Below are 24,430 nucleotides of genomic sequence, written 5' to 3'. Positions count from 1 at the left end.
ACAGGCGATTGTCGGCGGCAGAGGTCACGGGCAAAGGGGTCCACCACCACCACCACGAAACGCTAGGGCACCATGATCATCGATCGGTGCCATCCGGATTTTCACATCCGAATGATGGAGAAGCACTGGAATCGGAGCAGCCAGCCGTCGGCCGGGGGCGCCCCGCGTCAGAAACAATTTACGATTTCGTTGGAATGTCGTTGCACTGACACTGCACCCTGCCCGGCCATTCTCGTCTTTTTCTGGGAATGCTGACCTTATGAGGAAAGGGAACAGAGAGACGACGTGCCACTGGGTCACGGGAGCGCTGGTGCTGGTGTGTGTCTCGTTTCGCTTAATCTACTCGCGCGCGAAACAATCGGTGCTGCTGTGTTACACACACACGCCCCCGGGGACCACACAAACCACAAACAGTCTCGACAATCTCGAGCGCGATTTTGCGCATCATAGACGGCGCGCGAGCTCGCGAACGAGATCCCTGCAGTCCCTGCAGTCCCTGCAGTTGCAATCGCCATGCGCCAAACAAACACAGCGACTGTTCTCCTTTTCCTCGTTCTTCTTCTTCTTCTTCTTCTTTTTCTGCTGCTTCTGCTGCTGCTGCATCCGTGTACGCCGCGGACGGATGCGCGTGATTTGCGTGTGCGGGGATACGTGCAATTCGTTTGCTTAAAACATTATTAGACCAACGTTTGCTGTCGCTGCTTCTGTCTGTCACCATGCCCCCCTCCCCTTAAAGGACCTATACCAGTATCGTTGACAGTAGCAGCTAAGCGTTCCACATATTCCCGCTAAACGGTTTTTGTCCAATGAAGCGCTTCTTGTAGCGCTCAACAAGCACCGCACATTAATTTGATTTCATTTTGATTCTTCGCATTTACTTTTTACAATTTTTTATCATTGCTTATCCTTTCAAGAGTATTGTGTGAAATTTTGAGAGCAATCGAAGCCAAACTCAAAAAGATATTGATTTTTGAAGGCTGACAATGCAGTCTCGCGTCTTTGAATCGCGATTCCCAAAAACCTGCGTTTTCCAAGTCGGTGCCCATCGTAGCATAAAAACTACTGGACCAATCGATTTGAAATTTTGAACACACATTCTGTGCACTTTTTGCCAGATAGTCCCGTTGAGATTTTATAAAAATTGTTGATACTTTTTTTTAAATGATTTTTTTAATTATGTAAAGTGTCGTTTTTTGAAGCAATATGGCAATAAAGCAGCACATTAAAAATCGGCCAAAAATCGAAAAATGGGAAATTTAACGAAAACTCAACGGCGATACCTGGATAAACTTATAATCTAACAAAAGAATATTCATTTGTGTATTTCTGATGACCCAGCACGAGGCTACGATAGGCACCGCGCAAAAAGTACATTTTTGCAAACTTTACCCTTTCTAGATTGGATGTCATGAACGTAGTTTTGAACAAACCTTCGCCCCAAAATAGAACCAAATATTCTTGAAAAGTTGTAGTTTAATATGAGATTATTTTGCAAAAATCAATGTTGATTGGTTTCTTCACTAAAAATTGTCAAATTAAACCCTTGTTTTGACCCGAAATAACCTTAAGCGGAGTGCATCTCGGCGGAGTGTACCGACGGTGTCTTCCTGTCTTCCTTTCTGTTGATGTTTTCTGCGATACTCGATGCGACGCAGGACAATCCGATGCCATTAGCGACTCTCAGGTGGTCAGGACCTCCAGTGAGTACCAGTGAGCGGTACTAGAAGCGAGTCTGCGGATAGGATAGCTCGAGAAGCTGTGGGTTTTGTGTTTTCCCCAGAATTTCCCACTCCCCCTCTCGTGGTCCCGGAAAACTTATTCCTAGCCTTTTCTAGTTCCTTTCCATTCTAGCACCTCATTGTCTTGTGCGCGCGCGCGTGTGTGTGTGTGTAGTTTTTTTTTGGCCGCCGTCGATGTTCTGTTTTGGAACCTCCCCGGTCCCCGGGAGGGTGGCACGGTCGAGCGACAGTGAATTCAAGGCAATCAAACGCAAACCATTCATTAGCGGCGCGGCGCGGCCCTGTTCGGTGCCGATCGATGAAGGCACGGGATGGAAAACTCATTTTCACACCCACCCATGGTCGTCCCATGGCCACATGTCAACTACTCGCTCACGAGAGGCGCGCGCGCGCCCGCCCGCCTTTTGTGTTGTTTCTCGCGGCTGTTGCCTTCCCTTTTCTTTTCGTTTCTTTTTTGTTTGAAAATCAAATTCAATTGAATGTTCGGGCGCAACGGGGAACAATCATTAATTTGCTGTACACCGATGCTCGCGCCGCACACACACACACACCCCGGAGCCCCTTTGATGATGAATTGTAAAATGAAAAACCGCAATCGCCGTAAATGAGACGCCCGATTGTTCGACGGATCCCCGAGCGCAGGAACAGGACGTCGCGACCACACCGACGCACCTTTTTGGGCCAACTCGATTGTTGCGGCAATGCGGGTTGCAAGCAAACCCCTTTTTCCACTTTTCCCGATTTCCCGGTGCGCGGTGACGGCCACGTGACTAGCCTTTTGATTTGGGATGTTCTATTAAATGCTTCCCGCCCTCCACGGTCTTGCCTCGCCTCGCCGACTCCAGTTCCTGTGGTAACGCCCGCGGCGAGAATCCCTATGGCGTCACTATCCCGTCGAGTGGTGCCCCTTACACACACTCTCTCTCGGTGGTGCTGGTCTTTTAAAGGAGCAGTCACAACGGCGATGACGCAATTAAGGATGGGATGTAGCGGACTCAAAGGAAGTTAGTAGTTCGAAGGTTGAGCCAATTATGCAGGGGGATGGGGGGGCTGTATAGAGGTCTCCCTGGAGCTCGCCTCACTTCGGTCGTGTCCTGGTTGCGCCCTGGCTGGCTGGCATTCCAATCCCTAGGCTGTTGGATTTGCGGTCCGTCGGTCGGTCTGTCGGTTTCTTTGAGCTTGCTGAGTGTTTCGTCAAAGTTCCCGCTACACCAACAATTGCCAATTGCACACTGAGGCATTGTGTTCAGTGTTCCGCTGCACACACACACACATACACACCACAAAACACGGGTAATCCGGTGCAGTAATCCACAACAGAGAGAGAGAGAGAGAAACCGGGACAGTTGCCAATGTTGTCAATCAATTCGGCATGGGCCCATTATTGGCCCCTAAATCAATCCCGTGCCTTTGCAAAGCCGCCGCGTCCGCGGTCTGGTGCTGCCCGTGATGACTGCTTGGTCACCTGGTCCCAGGGGCCAAGGGGCCGAGAATGCGTCGCGTAATCCTCCCGTAATGATCCCCGGAGCCAGAGCCAGACCGCCAGAGGCCTCGGCTCAACGTAAAATTACAAACGAACGAAATCATAGCATCCAGGCACCGGGCACCGGGATGATGACAATCGAATCGTCATTCGTGGATGGACCCCCAGGGGCGCAAATGGACTCGTGAGGAACGCGCGCGTACGGGCGCAAGGGTACCGGGCGAAGCGGGGAACGATTGATTCTCGGTTTTTCCGTCGTCGTTGTTGTCGTCGTCGTTGTTGTCGTCGTTGGGCGCCGTTTGTTGAGCGTGCGCGTTTACTTGGGATCAACAACACAAAAAAAAAACTAATTAATCGTACCATCGCAGAGAGAGAGAGAAAGAGAGAGAAAGATAGAAAGAGAGAGAGAGAGAACTAGAGAGAAAAAACAAAAAGGAAAGAGAAACAGTCTGGATCGATACTGGATTCGAAGAAGCAGAAGCAGAAAAGAAAGGAGACCGTTTTAAGGGACGCGCGAGCAAATGCACCAGCAACAACTACAACATCATCCCGGTGGATAGGGACCCCGGGCAATAATCGCCAGGAAGCGGTGAAGCGGTGGGATTTGGGATTTTTCCACCAGAAAAATCAGGAAAATGCGAATCAATCGCGCACCGCGTCACCGCGAAAGGACGCACTGGAACACTGGTTATCCAGTAAGCACTCGCACACACACACACACACATGCACACACAGCCTCTCTCATTTGTCTACATCAGTAGCGGCAGCAGCAGCCCTTCTGCTTCTTCTTCGTCTTCTTCGCATGTTTGCCGTGCCGTCTCCAGCAAAGAAAACCGTTAAAATGTAAATTATGATCATTTCCACATGTTTCTCGACGACGGCGACGACGGCGGCGACCTCGAACGAACATCAAATGGAGTAGCGTTCCGCTCGCGTTGACATTTCCTTCTTCCCGTTTTCGGCTTTTCCTTCCCTGCCTCCCTACCTACTCCCTTGCCCTCTTACTCTTACGTTTTTTGGGCCGGTTTATGCGTTTGCTTCTTTCCTTCCATTTGTTGGCTGTTGTTTTTTTCTCTTTTCATCTGTTTTGTTTTTTAAGTTTTCCTACTTCGTCGGCGAATCCCGTTTTCCTCCTGCAGCACCCGCACCACCCCGGTTATTCCAGTGCCTGGCAGCTCTAGGAGCAGCTCTAGGAGCGCACCCTCACCCGCCACCTCTTCGCCTTTAATGTTGTTAATGCTCCCTGTATTCCGCAAAAGGTCACGACGAGAGGGAAATGATGTGCCACACAGGCAGCCAGGCAGGCCAGACCATCGGCATCGGTGTCAAAGGCACATTGTAGCGGCAACCAGCGGCGGTTTCTGGTTGCTTCTCCGGAGTCGGATGGATGACGGAGGAGGAGGAGTGCTTTGGCACATGCTTGCTTTGATGCTCTCGGTGGGCCCCGTCACCGTTGATACAAATGTGGTCGAGGAGAATGGCTGGATTTTGGATTGGATTTTCGTTCGTTTTTCTTATTGTTTGGCGTCTCGCCCTTGCCGTTCTTCTGTTGCCGTATCAAACCATGATTTATGCGCGAATGCGCGAATGTATGTTTTCTACGAATTTGGGGCACGGCACGGGTCTTCGCCCGTGATATCTCCGTCGCTGGCGGACTAATCAAACGGAGCACCCACGGTGCCAGAACGTACAGATTTGTGCCGCCGCGCCGCGCCGCCCCGATACCACACATGACAATGTTGATGAGATGCTGCGCTGATGGGGTGAAGGCTGATGAGGACGATGATGTGTCGCGATGTGTGTGTGCTGTTCCCGGCTAATGTTCCCGGCAATTCGCCAAATGTTTCGGAGCGCGATCGAGACCACTAACCGCAAAAAAAAAAACCGGCGGTTTGCGGTTGCCTTTTTGGTGCACTGCCAGCACTGACTGGGCCCATATGGAGCGCCTCTTCCTGGAAAATAATCCTTCTTTATCGGAAAGCGGCCGTTAAACGTTTGACTTTTGACAGCGCATCTTTTCAATTTGACGCAATGGACTTTTTTTGAAATAGAAGAAGATGTTTTATTCTACTGAGAAGCGTAATTTAACGCCGTGGTTAGATATATTCAATCATTTAAACAATTTAATCCACTCCCGGGGTCCAGCAGGCGGCTCGAACGTAGAGCGAATGTAGCTGACATGCTACCAGGCCCGGGTTTCCATTTTTCATGCTCCCATGCTCCTGGAGCGGTGTGCTTCACGGTGTGCGGTGCGGCGCACATCCTTTTTCCAGCCGAGTTCGTCTTTTGCGACTGACAGAAGGACGAAAAAAGAGAGAGAGATAGAGAGATACAGTATGCGTGCTTGTGTGTGTGTGAAAGAGAGAGAGGGTAAGAGAGAGAGAAGGAAGGTGAGAGAATTGGCCTGGTTGGTCCTTCCTATTGCTGCTGCTGCTGCTGCTCTTCTGCGCAATTTTCCCCTTTTTAGGGGTTGCAGCACGGTTACCCCTTAGCTGGAACCCAGTGCGCTCCCTGTCCGGAGGTACGCTCGAGCATTGAGGCGTTCCCGACGCACAAACTTCTCCCTTCGCCAGCCAACGAGCGCCCTTCACCTTCCTTTCTTCCTTCACTTCCTGCTAGGCACCCAAAAAAAAAACACGAACACACGAACGAAAACACGCGTAAAACGTTATATAAAAAAAAATACCTCAATTTAACCGGTCATAATCGACGCCATAGGCCGCCCTTGCTGTTGACCGAGGATGGGACAGCAGGAGGGGTCCCCGTAGGTAGGGCACCGAAAAACCAGGAGAGAGCGAGCGGTGAAAGAAGGGCGAGAAAAACAGATAATGGCAGGCGCATCGGCGCATCCTTCGCGCGCCGCACGATAAAAACGGTTCGGTTTCGGTCACCTGCACCTTCCCTGCACCGGGTGCTACCTTCGTGATACGGTTGCCACGCACACCACGAGCCGAACCACGGTATCGACACCACTCCCTCCCCAAAAAAAAAACAAGCCAGCCAGCATGCCTCGAGCGAGCACGCCCCTCCTCTCTTCGCCTCCTTTCCCGTTCCCGGTAGCCCCAGGAAACGGTCGCCATTAAGCGTTTGCGATGCGGTTTCTGTTGTTGTTTTTCTTGTTCCGCCTGGCGTTCCGGGGAAACAACTGCAACCAGAGAAATGGAATGGTCAATGGCGTCGGCGTGACCTAGAACCAACGCTTCCCCCCCCTTTCCAGCTGGCTGGCACCAAGCTGTCTGGTTGTAGTAGCAGTCCCGGTCGCCGCCACGCCACTTAAAACCCGGCAATCTTGCCTTTGGGTGATTGTCTAGCACGCTCCGGGAGTCCAATTTCGGTACGAACGAGCAGACACACACACACACACTCGAACGGACGGACGGACGGGGCCTCATTCCTCGAAGTGCGTAAAGTGGCCGTGGTATCGACTTACTAACTTGACTTGACGCGCGAACTCCCAGCACCCAGAACCAGGCGTACTTCCGCGTCCACGAAACAATAACAAACAGTTCATGAATGCAACAGTGCCTTTGCCCGTGGTCTTAATACTTTCTCTTCTTTCCCTTTTTCTCTCTTTCTTTCGGCAGAAAATCAAGCACAGCAGTACGGTGAGGTGAACCAGCTCGGCGGTGTGTTCGTGAATGGGCGGCCCCTGCCGAACAGTACCCGGATGCGGATAGTGGAGCTCGCCCGGCTCGGTATCCGGCCGTGCGACATCTCGCGCCAGCTGCGCGTCAGCCACGGTTGCGTGTCGAAGATACTGGCGCGCTATCACGAGACCGGTTCGATACTGCCCGGTGCGATCGGGGGTTCGAAACCGCGCGTCACCACCCCGAAGGTGGTCACCTACATCCGGGAGCTGAAGCAGAAGGATCCGGGCATCTTCGCGTGGGAGATCCGGGACCGGTTGCTGTCCGATGGTGTGTGCGACAAGAACAACGTGCCGAGCGTGAGCTCGATCTCGCGCATCCTGCGCAACAAGCTGGGCGGCATCGGGCACCACCATCACCACCATCATCACCATCACGGTGGTGGCGGGGGTGGTGGTGGTGGAGGTGGAGGCAGTGGAGGTGGTAATGGTGGTAGCGGCGGCAGTGGTCCCGGCAGCGGGGGGACTGGTGGTGGAAACGGAGGTGGTGGCAACCATGGGACGCACCCGTCGGCCCACCTCTACAACTCCATCTACCCCACGTACCCGTACACGGCCGGTTCCCTGAAGTCGGAGCTATCGTGCGGTGGTAGCCCCTCGCCACCGACCGGTACGACACCGATGCGGAGCCCCCATGCCGCCCACTGCTGGCCATCGTCTCACTCCGTCACCGACATCCTGGCGAACGTGCACCATCAGGCGGCGCTGGCCGCGGTCGCCCGTAATGGCGGCACACCGACCTCCCAGTGTCACACGACGCCACCACCGGGCGCACCCCACGGTCCAGCCCACGCGCACGGGCTCGTCGGAGCGGGCGTCATGGCGGGCGGCATGAACGGGTCGGCCACGAGTGCGGCTGCAGCGGCGGCGGCCGCTGCCGCAGCAGCTGCTGCAGCCGCAGCCGCCGGTAATGCGGCCGCGATGCACCAGCACCACCACCACCACCATCACCATCAGATGCAGGACACGGTGACGCCCCAATCGCCCAACTCCTACAACTACTACATGTACTTGCAGAGCGGTGGCATGCACCACGGTGGCCTCGCCAGCGCCTCCGGCTTATAGGTTTCCGGTACCGCAGCAGCAGCAGCAGCAGCAGCCAAGGTGCCACTTTTGCTTCATCTTCTTCTGCTTCATCTTCTTCTGCTTCTTCATCTACACTACGACTGGGTGCACCGACGACTTACGGTGCTTCTATTACTTTGGGTTTTTCCGGTTCTACTATCCTCACCGTTTTTGTTGCCGTACGTACCAGCGGCATCGGCGTCCAGCTACTACTACTACTACTCGGCAGGTCAAAGGTGCTCTTCAATGTGAAGGAACGTGAAAAGAGAGAGAGGAATCAACAAATAGGAAAGGATAGAGAAAGAGAGAGAGAGAGAGAGATTAGCGCGTGATTGGGAGGGTAAGGTTTTAACCAAAACAACAAACAGTCGATAAAGCAATCTAGGGCATGATGCACGAGATCAATCTATTTACACGCACGGAAGCAACAACAATATACAGTAAAGCAAAAAAGAGAGAGAGAGAGAGAGAAAAAAAATGCAGCAGAGAGATAGGGAGAAAAGAAGCAAGTAGTAGCAGCGACATATGCAAACCAGCGGGTGATGATATATCTGGGCATATTAGCCCGAATTGACAAAATAGAACACGAAACACAGCAAAAACTAGCGAAACAACAACAGAAAAAAAACCCAAAAAAATAATAAAAAAGAATGCGAGCAAAAAAAAAAAAATAAAAAAATGGTAGCATATATTGCGAAACAAACAGTAACAACGGCGAAGACAGGAGGACAGAAACCGGAGAGTAACAAGAAGTACAAAACAAACAGCACTAGCTAAAAAAAAACAAAACAAAACAAAACAAAAACATACAAAGCAACAAAAAAGCAAACCTCAACAGGGAGAGAAACCCGTGGGCGCGAAACAATGGTTAAAACGTTTATCAATCAGAGCTCTTATGAATTTTTGCAACCTAAGTACACTCACCTCACCTGACACTCTTATGGCTGTCTTACAAAGCGGGCGAAAACATGCAAACAGGGAAGCATGGGAGTCAGCAGGACCGGCCGCATGGTATCGCCCCAGTATCGCCGATCGGACCGCAAACGACCGGCATTCGCCTGCCAATCGGGGGCCCCCCAAATTCTATTGCTCCTGCTCGTGCAGAAAAAAAAAATGGGATCGGGAGGAGGATGTTTCGATGTTCGGATGATAGGGATGTGCACTGGGCCGTCCCACGGTGACCAACACATTCGCCCCCTCAAACACTCAAATGGTTGTTTTTTAGTACAGCTTTTGTAGCACAGACTGCTGGAGAGATGCGCGTGTGTGTGTGTGTGCGTGTGTGTGTGTGTGTGTGGGTGGGTGTGTGTGTGGTGGCATTGTTCTGTGGCATAACCTCAAACCTCAAAAACCCATCAAAGCAGCAACCTCACAACGGTCGTAAATCGTACGTTTTAAATAGTTCAAAAACTGCGCTACACACTACAATCTAGTATATAGGGACTTATCGCTGAAATCACAGCGCAGAGTACTAGCGAGCTATTAAGAAGAAGAAGAAGAAGAAGAAGAAGAAGAACAGCAGAAGACAGGGACAGAGTACAACTAGTAAACAACAATGATATCATGAGTAAATTGGAGCAAAAGCGGAAAACAGAAATCTTTAAACACTTAGTACACCGACGTGCGTGCGGTCGCGAACACAACACCTATTTTTATGAACAGCACGACAGTGGAAGATGAAGATGAGTGAGAGGGAGAAAGCAAAAGAAAGAATGAAAAAAGAGAGAGAGAGAGAGAGAGAGATAGCAAAATTACCACGAAGCAGCAAAGTTTGGAGGCCAAATGGTCGAATGGCTGCAGTTCACGGTGGTTCACTCACTCAACACTAAGCAGCACACTTTTTAGGGTGTGACTATAGGAGTGCAGAGTGCAGAGAAGCATGCAAGCAAGCACGGCACGGCACGGCACGGAAGCAAACACAGAGTTAGGGAGTTAGCTTAATGTTACCAAATAAGTTTACTAACGTCTGGAATAGCTAACTAAACATACTAACAAAACAAAAAAGAAAGAAACGAAGAAACAGTATCGCCGCGTAGAACGCTGCTCAAGCAAGGTCGTTTCGCCTAGACCGCTAGCGGTGGACCCTCTAGTGTTTTCCGCGCGCGCTAGGAACGGCTACGCCCAAAGGGGTCGAAGGTATTCGATAGCTGTAAGGGACTTGTGCGTACGCCAGGGGCGCAAAGGGGACGTCAAGAGGGGATACAAACATAACGAAAACGCATCTAGTACTACTACTAATACTACTACTACTACTACTACTACTACTACTACTACTACTACTACTACTAACCTGTGCACGCAACGAGCAGACGGATAGGGGTCGAACAACAAAAGCACTGTGCAACCACAAAGCAATAACTACTGCAATTTGGAGCCCAAGGATCGACAGGTACATGGGGCGGCGTGAGAGTAGTGAAAGCAAAATGCGAAAAAGAAGAGAGAGAGAGAGAGAGAGAGAGAACGAAAATTAAAGAGCAAGAATCTGACGTCCCTAGGTTGGAAAAAGGCAGCAGATAGAGATCGCCAAAGCGTGTCCTGCGACGTCCTGCGACTCGTGTGAGTCGTTTCACTCCGTTATCCTCCGTTTTGAAGTAACGTGATCGTGCTTAGGAAGGAGCATACACACACATGCGCGCGCGCTCGCAGATCGACGTATAAGAAGAGGTGATTTATGCTTCCTTAAATGGGGAGGAATCTATCTTCGCTAAAAACAGGGTAGAAGGACCTTAATAAGCCGGGCGCGCGCGTCACTAGGATCGCATTGCACCAATCTCCTTGCAATGTGTGCTAGTTTCTTCACGTGTGTGTGTGTGTGTGTGTGTGTGTGTGTGTGTGTGTGCGTGTGTGTGATGCCAAGAGCTAGAGAGCAGATTGATTTTTTTGTCGGGAGGACCCTATACCTGGTTAAGAGAATGCGTGATGATTCATATATATAAAAAAAAAACGATATATGTTTACATTTGTACACTCATATATAACGTATATATATATAACAACAAAAAAAAACAATGCATATATATATACTATATTTAAATGTAAATAGTATTTTCTTCAAAACAGAAGTGTGCCTTTTCTGTACTGAATGTTAAATTTACCGTATAGGGCTGCAGGATGCAGGTGCAACATTTGAATAGAATACTGCGAATACTTCGAACAAAGACCTGAGTGGGCCGGGAGCTATAGGGGGTTGGGTGAGTCGCTCAGCGCCTTAGCTCAGCGACGAATCAGGTTCGGATGAAGGTGTAAGACGTGTGCTATATAAGGTGTGACTACAAAGAAAAACAAAGAAAGACAGACAGAGAGAGAAAGAGAGAAAGGTGCGTGGCTCGAAAGTGGCAAGAGGTAGCTCCTTTGGCGCCTGCCTCCCTTAACGCCCTTTGCTCAACACACCCCACCATACACACACACACACATACACACACACAGAGACACATATCATTCACACTACACCACTGAAACCCCCAATCAACCCTCAAACCACGCTTGGTCACGCTCTCTCATCTCTCACACAGCTCCTCCTCCACCTTCTACTGCTACTCTTCTTCCTTTTTCCCACCGATGGGATGATGATCTGGACAGGGAGATGATCCTTTCGATCCGGAGCCCCTCTGGAACGCTGGGAAACCTTTCCGCGATCCAATCGGCAGCACCGGCGATTGCAATACGAAGTCGGCTGTGGTCGGCGGAGGGTGCGGGACAAGGGGGGACAGGGGAACAGGTCCCCCAGTGGGGGTTTTCTTACTTGCGTCCGGAGGCTAGCGAGCAAGCGAGCAACACGAAACCACAACCGCACTCGCAGTACTCGAAACCCGCAGAAGAAGGGTGATGAGCGGGCAAGGAGAGGAGGAGGAGGAGGAGGGGGGGGGGTGCTAGAACACAAATCACGCAGCGAACGTGATTTGCGCACGTTCCATCGGTGCGGTGCTTATCGTTTTCGCAGTCGCAGCTCTGCCTCGAAGACCTTACTTGAGTCGACTTGAGGTAAACGACGCCGACTGAGTGGCCGCGAGAGAGAGAGAGAGAGAGAGAAAGAGAGGGGGGGGAGGGGTGGTAGGGATGCGCACAAACGCAGAAGGGACCCCTGCGCCTGCGCCTAGAGTCTAGGCCGCTCCGATTTGCGCTCCAGCGTGAACCCATGGAGCATGTGGAGAGGAGGCGGTGAAGGAGGGAAGAGTGGCGGGGAAGGGGGCGAGTGGGTGAGTGGATTGGTATTAGAGGAGGGGGCTCGTGCAGCTCGTCGCAGCAATTTCTGATCCTGCGACAACCACAAACAAAACAAACCGAACAAAACAAACCGAGAAATAAAGCAAAACAAAGCAAACATGAGCTTGGATGATATTGATAGTGCAAAAAGGGCAGGACGATGGACGACGGGGAGGGGGAGAGGGAGGCATGAGGAACAAAGATCCAGTATCTAATGTATATACATAAATCAATCTATAAATATATATATATATATATATATACATATACTAAAAAGGAAAAAAAATCAAGGCCCCACCTCACCTCTCCCCCTCTCCCTAGGAGCAAGCTAGGTAAAGCCAGCCAGTTAAAGTAGCTTGTTCGTGTTTTGTACAAAGCAATCGATCGCGGAGGATCGCCGCCTGCCGATACCGCAACCTCAAACCTCAATTAAGAGACCTACTCTGCATCGCATTGCCGAGTACTGGCATGGAGTTCGACCAAACAGCACCCAGCAGTGGTAGGATCACTGCCCTGGGCATTGGTATTTGGACAGGATTGCAGCATGCAGCAGTCGGTGGTGTGGGTGGTTGTGCGCCAATTTTGTTGCAGCAACTCTCTAGATCGCTCTATCTTGGTAGGATTCGGGAGGCGACAATTAGGCCAATACACACATGCACACACACACACACACAGACACACACAAGTAGAAGGGGTGTTTGGTTGCTGAACGTGCGGGTCTCAATCATATACAGAATGTTTTTAGAATTGTTACGAAAGCAGCAGCAGGAAAAGCGATCTGCGGGAGGGGAGGGGAGGGGGGGTTGTACAAGTACAAACGGAAGCGGGACAGACTGGCAGGCAGCGAGGCAGGCAGGCAGGCAGGCAAAAACCAGGAACCATACGAACCGGAAACTAGCGTTTTATCAGTGTATCAGGGTGGAGATTGGCAATTTGGCCGGCCAGTGTCCTGTTCCTGGTGTTTTTCCTCGGCGAAGCGGGGATGGTGGTGAATGGGGACAAGTAAAAGGAAAAGGAGGGAAATTTTAAAAACAAAACAAAAACAGTGAGAGAGAAAAAAAATGGTGGATGACGAGGAGGATAAACGATGCTGAAAACGCGGAAAACGGAACAGGGAAAAATAGAGCAAACGAAATGTATGAGAAACAACACAGAAAAAAAATAACACACACACACACACACACACGATGGGGAGTGGAAGAAGAAGAAGGAAAGGTAGCCAGATAGTAGTAGTAACTAATAACAGCAGGGGAAGCAGAACAGCAAAACAACACAACGTTTTTTGGGTGTTTTTGATACAAAGTAATTTATATTTAATTTAGTTTGATGTGTAAAGCAAGAGCTAGCGAGCGAGCGGCGATTGATGAGGATGATTATGATGCAAAGGATGATAATGAAGAAGAAGAAGAAGAAGAAGAAGAAGAGGAGAAGGAGGAGAAGGAGACGAAGAAAATCTTTCACGACGATACATCCGATCCGGTAAGGGGGTGGGCGAAACAGAGACGTCAGCAGGCAATAATGCTATATTGCTAATGATGCTGCTGCTGATGATGACGATGGCGAGAAGCAGAAGAAGTAACGGAGTAAGGAGTCGTAGAAAGAGAAATCACAACTAAGCTAGATAAAATAAAAAGCGAAAACGAGCAGGCGGTGCACGATGTGTAAAACAAAAAAAAAGAAATGCGTCTTTCATTATCTGTCCGAAAGCCAAAGCTACTACCTCAGCTCAAGCGCGCAGATCCACGGATTCGCACTCTCTCAGTAGCAAGTAGCACACCCTTCTGAGCACACGGAGTGGAGCCCAAGGTAAGGTCGCCATCGGTTGGTATGGTCTCCCGTGGATTCGCTTGTCTGCCTCGATTTCTCGTTCCTGCCGCTCCGCAGTCCCGCGTCCTCCTCCGTCTCGTTCGCAGGATCAGGAGCAGGACCAGGAGCAGTCGGAAGTCCAGTGCGATGCAGTGATCGTTCGGATCGGTCCTTGGGAAACGGTTCGTCGAGGTTCAATTCCCATGACTCGGATTCCTCGCCGTGTGTCGGTGTGCCTCGATATCGATTAGCTCGTAACCTTTGCGCCTTTGCGTCACGCCGCCGTACCACGAGAGTATGCGTGCACACACACACACACCGTCACGCGGGCACACGCAGAGCGCAGAGACCACGAACCCGGTAAATATTTTGACAGTTTTCATTTTCCCCAGCAAAGGACCCGCTCCTTTGCTGGCAGCAGGATGTGTGATCGTCTCGGTGTATGTGTCGTTTGTCGGTACTACTTACCACAGGAATGAGAGAGGCATCACCGTAGAGGTAGGGGCGCGGCGCTGCTGCAACCAGGTGTCGTCTATGTTAGGGTCACCACCAGGGCGGCGGTGACGACTCAAAGGCGAACGCCAGGACGCCGCTCTCCGTACCGCCGATTGCCGATTGCCGATTGCCATCTCTCTTTCTCTCTCTCTCTCTCTCTCTCTTTTTTAGGACCTCAGCGGTTCTTAGTGGATGTTTCTTCTTCTTGCTGGCATCGAGCCGATTGAAATTGATCCTCTCAGACGTGAGACGCGAATTCTGCTCATCCCGAAATATCCCAGCACTAGCGGGAAAACAGAATGGCGCACACACACACACACACACATACACACATACTTACATGGTTCAAGGGTTTTTGCTCATTATTAGTGAATTACTTTTCACTTCTCTTCTCTCTGTGTCTCTTCTTTCCTTCCTTCCTTCCTACCGTCCTTCGTGCATTTCGTCCTTCTTTCTTTCTTTTTTCCTTAGTTCCTTCCTTCCTTCCTTCCTTTTTTCCCCTGCACTCCCAAAGTTGGGGGGGGGTTGTCCAAAAATAATCAAAAAGTTTCGAAATCGTTGTCGTTTGTTTTTTTTTTGTATGTTGCTTCCGTTAAAGTAGTAGTGCTTTCCACACACAAAACAGCATCAGCAACATTTTTCGGACTCACGAAAAGAATATTGAGCCAACTGGTTGCTGATGGTTAATTGTTTTGTCAAACAGTTGCAGTAAGCAAGCAAAGCAAGCAAGCAAAAGAAACATTAAAAACAAGTGACGCCAAAAAAAAGAAACAAAACGACGCATACCTGCTAGAAACCCAAGCCAACCAAGCCAACCGGTAATCCAGCGGTGGGTGTTGCTAAGTACAACCGGCTAAGTTCTTAACACGCCCGATTCCTCGCCCGGGCTCCGGTTCCGTACTTGTTGAATCCGCCCGGGCGCACCCGCGCACCAAATCCCGTCACTTGGCGACACCCCCTTGGCGGGCGAACGACCCGGGACCACCCGGGTGTCGCAGGTAAGATGATTAGCACACCTACTGCTCGATCGGGGGACCATCGACCACCGCTATCAGTACCACCATTGCCGTACACTCGTACACTGATGCCACTCAAGTGCCCGAGGGATCGGCACCGGCTGCAAGCTGCAAAAACCGTGGCAGGGCGGCAGAAGCATGAGCAGCAACGCCCCCTTGCTGTGCCCTTCTGTCGCCGCTGCTACTGCTGCTGCTGCTGCTGCTGCTGCTGCTGCTGCTGCTGCGAGTGCTTTGGGCGTTGCCATGGTTTGCGGTTCCGCGCTGTGCTCGGGAAGGCAATCAAGATGCAATCGAAACGATATGATTCACGCGGGGCGACGACGACACGGACGACGGCGACGATGACGACGACAACCACCACACACATGCACACGCATCGCATCATCTCAACCCCCGCGCGCGCTGCAACGATTACTGCTACACCACATGCCATGCCGACCGAAGAAGGGCCGCAAATAACTCAATTACTTGCCAAACTAATTCGCCGGCGGGCACATAATGGGCTTTGTGTTCCCCGCGCGCTCGCGCGCCCGCTTCGACTCCCTCTCCACCTTCGGTGTTGAGGCTCATTTGACCGGCCAACTGGTGCCTGCCCCCGGGTTGGCAGCAAAAACCCGCACCACATGCTGCGCGGGGCCTGGCACTGGATACCTGCGGGACACTTCGCCGCTGCCCGTTACCACCGTTGTATTATCGAGCTTGTTACCGTGCGTTTCCGTTTGGCGATGGCGATTGCCAGATTGTGTTGGTTTTGTGCAAAAAAGCGAAATCGTAATATGTCTCCTAGGAACTAGTAGCACTCGTTGCAACCGTTGCAAAGAGACAACCGGAAAGCAGAGGCGTGTTCCTGCGTCCACAAAAACTGACCTGACTGTCTGTGATAGCAGAAGAAGCTCACGTTCCTGGGCTTATCAAACGCTTTAACGGGGGGCTTTTTTTTGTTTCTTAAAATGTCTTCTCGTTGATGACACTCACACAAACATCGCTCCTGATGCCATCCCCAGTGGCATCTCTGAGTAACACCGAATTCCTGCCACGCCGCCGTAAACGCCGAGGTGCCTATCTCATACCATATTTACTCAGAATGTATACAAAAAAAAACATATATAGATAAAGAAAAGTTAACAGCTTTTATTGCTAGGCCCGGAAGCGGAAGTGTAAGTGGAGTTGCGTGCGGTAGTGGTCTCGGTTATCGTGTCGGCTAGCGGCGGCTCAGTTGCAGTGCTCGGTTGGATCGACGGAACTGTTGCGCACCCAGCCGAACACGTAGTAGCCACACATGGCGCCCAGGACGACGGCCAGGCACAACCAGTAGTTGTACGTCATCACGATCAGCATCAGCAGGTAGGACACGATCACCTGTACCAGGTGGAGGAGGCTCTGCACGATGTGGACGCGGTTCAGCAGCGCATCCCTGTATGCCGGAGAGGAACCGAGTTAGCATGTTTTATGTTTTTAGTAAATATATTACGGACGGGGCCGTGTATTGATGAGTTAGCAAGTTGTTGGCGAGGTTTTAGTAATTTTATGTTACGTTTTAGTACCCGTGTGTAAAACAGGGAGGAAGTGAGTGTGTGAGAAAGAGAGAGAAAAGGCTGAAAAGGTCTTGAGCCCCAGCGTTATGAATCGGCTATTGACCGGCTGCTTATGGTTGTTTTCCTTTGAACTTTTATGCCAATACCCCCCACCCTAGTACATCTCAAGCGATAGATAAAAGGCTTGAAACATACGGAATGAACCCAACCTACACCGCACCCCCCCCCCCCCCCCCCCCAATACCCTTCCCTCTCTGCATCGGCTCAAAAAACCGCTTGGTGGCACCTTCCGGGTGGCATTTCCCCGGGCCATAGCTGCGTGGCATCTTCAAAGTGAGCGAACCGAGCTGCTCCGCTCAGCAATCGAAGGATAAGAGGCTTTACAGGCCCGCTACTATTTCCTCGACTCGACCCGGGCCTATCGACGCTCCAGAACGATTAAAGGCAAGCGCTCGCTATCGCGCCTATAGGGAGTGTTTCCATTGGCGGGAATATAACCTGAAACGGCTCAAAACAACAGAAAAAAAAAGAACAGGGACCGCACTCAACTCAACAGCTCCAACCACTCGTTGGCGTTCGTCGTTGATATGATGCCGTTTTATCAAAGCGTTACTACCTGGCGCGTGCTTAGCAGTACTACAAGCAGCCAGCCAGCCGAGGAACGAGTTGAAGGGAATTAATAATCGCTTTAGTTAACGAGCGGCGGACGAGCTCGCTGGAGACAAGGTGACGAGGCCGCCAGGCGGGTACAAAGCGAGTGCGCTCGCCGTGCGGAGCGCAAGTGCGTCTAATGTGCGTTCGGTCCGAAACGGGCAGAAAAAATAGAAGAAGAAGAAGATGAGGAAACCTTTGAACGGGTGACCGAGCAGCACCCTAAAATCGAGCAGCATCCATGCGTGCGTGCGTGCGTGCGTGTGTGAGACATTGCGCCTTACATGTTGGAGGCGCGCGTGTGTGTGTGTGTGTGTGTGTCCGTCCGCGCGTGTCCGTGCTTCACGTCCCGGTCCTGTACCGACGTCGCTCGGCATTGGCGCTGATTCATCTTGCATCTGGTCGCCCATGGTCGGAGGGTTGGCTTCATTCCTTCCTTCCTTCCTTCCTTCCTGTCCTGTCCTGTCCTGTCCTGTCCTGTCCTTTCCATTCCTTTCCTTTCATTTCCTTTCCTTTTGCCAAACAACGACCGACCATGAGGAGCCGGAGCCGGAAAAGCATCTCGGGACTACTTTTTTAATTTCGCGACACGTGTCCGGCGGACGCGGGACAGGGACGAGGGCCCTTCTGTAGAATGCCTTTGATTTGCTGCCAATGCCGACGATTCAATCCGTTACCTTACCCCCCCCCCCCCCCCTACCTTCCAACCCTGCTGCTACCGTCGATTGCATTGCAATTTTTCAAATTAAGCGACGGCTTCCCCGATTTGATTTGCCCATTACAGGGGCACTAGAGAGAAGGGGGAAAGGGGAGTACTGGAGAGAGGGAGGAGACCGACTATCGACCGTCTCACCATACACTAGTACCACTAGCAGTCTCCGCACCAGTCGGATCGCTTATAAGCGGAACTAAAACGGACACACGGCGAGAAAAAACGGGAACACAGTAGCCAGCATCCGCTCTTTCCAACCATTTCTCCGGCCAGCGGAGCATGAGCTGCATTCGCTTCACTAAGCGCTTGCTGGCGTCCACGCACCGTCCCCCCCCCCCCCTCCCAGGCGTCCCCTCGCGATTAACACCCCAGTCCGTGTTGTGTCCTGATTATCCAGGTTCCCTAAACTCACCTGATCGTACGCTTCTGGACGCCGGCGACCGAAGGGCTGAGCTTGCCGGTGTGGTTGACGTGCAGCAGCTCCCGGCCGTACTTCAAACCTTCGTACAGGAAGGCGAGCAGAAAGAAGCCGATCGTGGCACCGACAAACGCACCGGCCTCGGTGGTGGCCCAACTGGGAAACAGTATCACCTCGCAGCTGCCACCGTGGAACTACAACGTGGTGGTAGAACGTGGTATAAGAAGCGTACATCATTTTGATCTATTGGCCTCGCGAAGGGCAGCTCGTTGGCTTGCTACCTACCGACATCTGCATCGGGCAAGCCATTTCCACATCATCCGGTCCGCCATGGTTGTGGGACATTGTGGAAGCACTGGCACTTGATCGTAAGGCTGCTGCTGCTGCTGCTGTTTGCTGGTTGATGGATGGATGGAGCTCACGGTGGTAGTGGTGGTGACGATGTCTTGCTAGGTACGCGAGGACAGCGCTACTGCAGCGTCCGTGACGCGGTGTCACAATGTTTTATAAGCTCCCCCTTTCTTCGGCAACACATCCGAGAGACCGGAACAGCTAACCCTTGCGTCCCGCTCCAACGGCAGGCCATTAGGCACAGGTAAGAGATTACCTATATGCTCTACTTTATCGGTTTCCAAAGTGCAATCCGATTGATTGTTCGGCGATCTAACACACACACACACACACACAGGGGCCGATTTGATTGTGTCTAATAAGTGCCCGGACTTGAGAATAGCGTCGCCGATGGAGACCCAAAGACCCCTTATTCCTTCCTCTCCACCATTATTGCGTGTGCGAGTTCCGCTTATCAGCGATCCCAGTTGACCGATATCGCAACAGCAGCTGCTCCGGCTGCTTTCGGTCGCCCCAGATACACCGCCCGGTTACGAAGAGCACGATCCATACCGCGCGGCGTCCATCCAGTAACAATCGATTGAAAGGCGAACTGAACGCGTCTCGATAAGACTTCTGATCATTTTGCGCCTGATGGTACCGTGCGCAACACCGGCAAAGAGTTGGGCCTAGCTGGTAGCGTGAGCCGTGCGCAATCCCTCCATCCTCTGCTATGAATTTTCAGGTACCGTGCATTAGGGCGACCGGTGGTCAGCTCATTCTCCTGTAGTCTGTTGCCGCGGCATCACAACCTAGCACTAATAACCAGGCGAATTATTCAGCTCTCGTGATAGCAGTCCATGCTCGATTCAGTTATGGTTTATATCTCATTTACTGATCTGATGAACATTGACGATTAGTCGTTCTACGAACATTGACGATTATCTACACATTGAACAATGTTCTGATGAACATTGACGATTATCTACGTTCGGTAGATTAAATCACTGTAAACAATAATAGGAAACACCTAAAACTTTTAAACAGATGTTAAAAAAAGGCCTAATAAAGATATAGTGGACCAGTGGGCTTTATTAGAGTCACAATTATATTTTTTGCAAAGTGTGCTTTTTCTTTTGTCACAACTGTGATCGACCATCTCTCATTTAAACAATTATCAATCAATAGATGCTGCCACACGGAGCGAAAATTTGCGCGCAAATTTGCACATTAATGCCAAAATGTTTTCGCTTCGTGTGGCAGGCGTAAAACCCCGAAAATTTATGCCGAAATGTCAAACGTATTGTTTTCATCTGTGTTTTGGCCGCTGAAGCTGATTTCCGAATAAATTTTGCAGTTTTTAACAATTTTGTTGCTGTTGCTGTTATATTTATATTAAAAATGCAAAAACAATACGAAAAGAACCTACATTTTCGTAAATAAAGCGTTCGATAGCGTCAAGGGTTCAGCGAAAAAGTCCGCGGACGTATAAAAGTTTGACAGCGTGTAAGGGTTAAGCGAAACCGTTTTGGCATTAATTTTTTCGTTTGCGCTAGAGTTTTCGCCCCGTGTGGCCACGGCTAATGTGTTATCGATCTGGTCTGGTCGGAAGTGTCGGAATCACTGGAAGAGCTCATATCGTCCGTCCCCAGCCAAACATCCGATTTACGCTTTTTCTTGCTTATTTTACAGTCATTGCGCCCTTTTCTCTTCAATCGTTTTTCTTTTACGGTTGTCTCTTCAGAATCGTCCGACGTTGATTGAACCTGCTGCAGTCCGGCCTCGATAGCGTCATCCCCCGTTACGATCAGCTCCTCCCGTACACTCTCATACTGACGATCCTCAAACTCATGTTTGGGCTTAGCGAGCAGTTTATCAAGCTTCAATTGAATCTTCTGTCGTTCATCCTCGGACGCGTTCTGTTGCTTTTCCAGGTAAGCTTTTAATCGCTTTTCTTCGTTGATGTCCCGAAGACGGCGTCCGCATAGATCGCGGCACGCTTCACGGTTCGTGGTTTTCTCAATCTGTGCACCGATGGCACGCAGCATAGATCCAAACCCACCCTTACCACCCGGCAACCTTTCGTTTACCCGCAGAGGAATGTGCGGGGGCAGATTGTGCCAATTCGCAATCAGACGACCGGATTGAGTGAGATAGTAATCTGCTGGTGCGAGACCCTGTGAACATTGCAAAAAGGTTAACACGTGTACCCTACTATCTGCACCTTTTACGGCTTTTAGTATACATACCTTCCATTTTTCAATAGCCGATGCTATCTCGTTCGCCACACACGAGGCTGCCTGCACTTGCAGCCACTGAGTTCCGTGTTGTATCGTGTACATTGAATTGCAGTAGCTCTTACTGTGATGATGACTACAAGGAGAGTTCGAACGTTAATACAACAGGCGCTTGTGGAATCACGAACCTTGATGCTGGGTGGAGCAGTTTCCGATGGTTACCTTTCGAGATACCCGGGTCTCGGTCGCTGACTTCCGTGCACTCTACAGTTGACTCTGAACTGATTAATTGGTGTCCGCAGCCTGTGAAAGGTTTTAGAATCCTTTTTCGGCCCGTTTTATGTCGGGATCTTTTTGCGCTGCGGTTGATTGCGGTTCTCCAAGTCTCTTGTACTTTCCAACACCCCAAACCAAACCAATCCAGGCCAAAACAACGAAAAGGAAAACAAGAACTACGGAAAAGAAAAAGGTACAGCGCACACACACGCACCTATGCCCACTCAGCAGAAATCGACGCCCGTTTAAGAAGCCTGCTTCAGCTCTCTAGACCAGGGGTCTCTAACTCAACGTTTGTTTCGAAAAATGAATGCCGCTCTAAAGTGTTGGTAGACGTAGCTTGTTTTGATAGTAAATTCTCCAATAATGATAAGAACAATATTTGATATGGAAATAAAATATTATACGTTCTTGCGCTATTGACACAGAGCAATCGATCGGGTCCCTTAACGCCTCTTAACGATTGCTCTATTGATGACAATGGCCCACCTTCTACCCCTAAAAAGGTTGGAGCGGGGCAAATATCTTTACGACAATATTTAATCTAATCGACGACATTTCCGAAAATACTAAGAAACCCCTGTGCGCCACTCATCGGATTCAGCCGAAAGAAAAAGGAATCCCCTTAGATTATTATACCACACCTCGGATTGAGCAACCAAAAACTAAAACAGGAATAGCTTGCAGCAAAATTTATTGACTGACAAATACACTTCTATTTCTACTAAACATCGGTCATTGTCCTTTATCATTTTTTAACATTGTATCGTAAATCTCACATAAATGCCATCTAAGTCATTTACACAAATCTGGCACCAAAATCCTAACTGGTAGGCACTCCTCTCCAACCTTCAAGACTCAGCATCTTCGAGAGCTATTATGAATATTACGTAATGTTTATTCTCGGGTATATTACTACAAAATGTATTTAAGGACATTGCGGAGTACGCAGCTGTTAAAACATAACTAGATTATTTTTGTGCTGAACGGTTCAGTCACATACTTCGCTGATCGATAATAATCGAAACGAACTCTCGCCATGATCATTGTAAATTATGTGAGTACAGGGCGTTGCTTTTATTTCTTTCGCATCGTCGCAGACAATCAACTATCAAATGAAGATGTGTGTGCCATTTTATTTTAGTATTTTATTGTTGTTTAAAAAACAAGCTCCTGTAGATTAATTCGTATGATGATTTCAAGGACTGCTATCATCTCGGATTTGTTGCATTTTTCCAACCCTGTATAGACCACTAACATGTGTGCTGTATGCTCAGCAAATTTCCCATTACTGAGATACACTTACGAGCATTACTCAGCTATTCGTTTATTCGTGTTTGTGCCTGCTGTATTGATTTCGTTGTACATTTCGATCATTTTCGTTTCATTAAGTTGTCATTAAATCGTTCACCAATTATGTAGTTATTATCTCCATGCCATCACCATGCTTTTCACTCTCTTGTTAAAATTGTGTATGATTCCCCACACATATTTCACTAAGGTGCATATGTTTTATTATATCTACTTACAAACATCTTAATACATTTTCAACGTGAATTTATCCTCCATTCAGCATGATATACCTACACTGAGGCCTTCTCGTTGCACTTTTCAATGTCGACCAATGTCAATAATATCGCATCTTCATTTCCTTAAAAAACTTCATTGAAGAATCAGTGAAACCGGTTTCCTCTTGTTACCTATGTTGTCCAAATTTAGGCATCCTTAGACAAGGGCATCAAAACGCAACGAGGAGCTGAATGCTACTGTTGTTGCATTTCTCTCCAAACACTTAATTCCTTCAGCAGGTATTTTTGTACAGCTTGATTTTGAGACACATCAGCGGTATGTTTGCCGCATTCTATTATGCCAAGATTGCGTTTATCCTTAATGCAAATTGCAATGCACTGAAGTAAAGTACCGCTACACACTTACCAGAATTTAATAATTAACATTCTCGAAGCTGATTCCATCTATTGCAGATGTTGCATATTATAACAAATGAATCTATATCTATAGGGCGCATCTTCCGGTAAGGTCACAATGAAGAAATCGATGTATTAACTTGACTACTTGACTGCGATCAGCACAAGACTGTTGACTATAAGCACGGTTGTTTGTGTTTCTTTAGAGTTTATGGCACATTTAAGCATCTTTTTAAATTGATCAAAAGTTTCTATGACAGAATAGCAGAACAGCACGTCAATAAACTAGTCCAAACATTTGAGAAGGACGATCATTTTCCTACCGGAGAATAACTCGCTTGACAATATTTCGTATACTACCTCATTAATCGCCCCCAAATCCTAACGACCACTGTCGTGCGTAAAAGTACCTCAGTCGTAATTCCTACAATCGATTCGGAACCCGACATGTGAATCGGTTTTACCACCAATAAAGCATAAATCATACGGTTCACATGCCAGCGAACCGAACAATCAGCATTGTTTACGACACCGAATCGTAGTTTTGTAGATGATTAGCGACTGTAAGACACATGGAGATAGTAATCATTCATTTTGTTTAAATTCTTTAATTCTGCAACTCTTAGTGCAATTCCTTCATATATGATTTGTAATGAAATTCCCTGTATGATTGAGATGCCTTAAGGTCAGAAGAGTGAACTTGTAAATTAACTCTTCCCCTTCTCTTCCTGACCGCGTGTAAAGCATCCTTAAGAAACATGAACATCCTGGAGGGTAAAAGGATTCTAGTACACAGTACAAGATAGTCGATGATTAAGATAAATGTTGGACATCATTTATATTCTCGATTAGTATCATTCGTCATTGAATAACATCACCTTTATTCCTTCTTT

At 49.4% G+C, this 24,430-nt stretch overlaps 4 protein-coding genes across 5 annotated transcripts in view; 1 reads left to right on the top strand and 3 right to left on the bottom strand.

Annotated features, from left to right (window-relative positions):
• LOC125954466 (paired box protein Pax-1-like) overlaps window positions 1–8,965 on the top strand; it is a 50,688-nt gene extending 41,723 nt beyond the window's left edge. The window contains exons 3-4 of the mRNA XM_049684838.1: window positions 6,807–7,247; window positions 7,281–8,965. Of these exons, the coding sequence (XP_049540795.1) occupies window positions 6,807–7,247; window positions 7,281–7,933 (1,094 nt within the window). The 3' untranslated portion in view covers window positions 7,934–8,965. The remainder of the gene's footprint in view (window positions 1–6,806; window positions 7,248–7,280) is intronic.
• Window positions 8,966–16,567: 7,602 nt separating this feature from the next.
• LOC125949924 (high affinity copper uptake protein 1) lies at window positions 16,568–19,686 on the bottom strand. The gene is made up of 3 exons (XM_049677456.1): window positions 19,055–19,686; window positions 18,764–18,963; window positions 16,568–16,867 (listed from the first exon to the last, which is right to left on the bottom strand). Exons 1-3 carry the CDS (start codon window positions 19,112–19,114, stop codon window positions 16,666–16,668), a joined length of 462 nt encoding a protein of 153 aa, XP_049533413.1. The 5' UTR covers window positions 19,115–19,686; the 3' UTR covers window positions 16,568–16,665.
• A 478-nt stretch (window positions 19,687–20,164) lies between these two features.
• LOC125949852 (replication stress response regulator SDE2) lies at window positions 20,165–21,765 on the bottom strand. Its single transcript, XM_049677321.1, has 3 exons — window positions 21,559–21,765; window positions 21,349–21,472; window positions 20,165–21,276 (listed from the first exon to the last, which is right to left on the bottom strand). The coding sequence occupies exons 2-3, from the start codon at window positions 21,439–21,441 to the stop codon at window positions 20,680–20,682; spliced, it is 690 nt and encodes a 229-aa protein (XP_049533278.1). The 5' UTR covers window positions 21,442–21,472; window positions 21,559–21,765; the 3' UTR covers window positions 20,165–20,679.
• Window positions 21,766–22,728: 963 nt separating this feature from the next.
• The window catches only part of LOC125951872 (signal transducer and transcription activator), an 11,378-nt gene continuing 9,676 nt past the window's right edge, over window positions 22,729–24,430 (bottom strand). For both annotated transcript variants that reach the window (XR_007468800.1, XM_049680997.1), the window contains one exon: window positions 22,729–24,430. This exon is cut by the window's right edge. The gene's annotated coding sequence lies outside the window, so the exon portion shown is untranslated.

This window comes from Anopheles darlingi, chromosome X (genome assembly GCF_943734745.1).
Source record: "Anopheles darlingi chromosome X, idAnoDarlMG_H_01, whole genome shotgun sequence".
Taxonomy (NCBI): domain Eukaryota; kingdom Metazoa; phylum Arthropoda; class Insecta; order Diptera; family Culicidae; genus Anopheles; species Anopheles darlingi.
The sequence above is the reverse complement of the archived record's forward strand: the minus strand, read 5'-3'. Positions and strand labels throughout refer to the sequence as shown.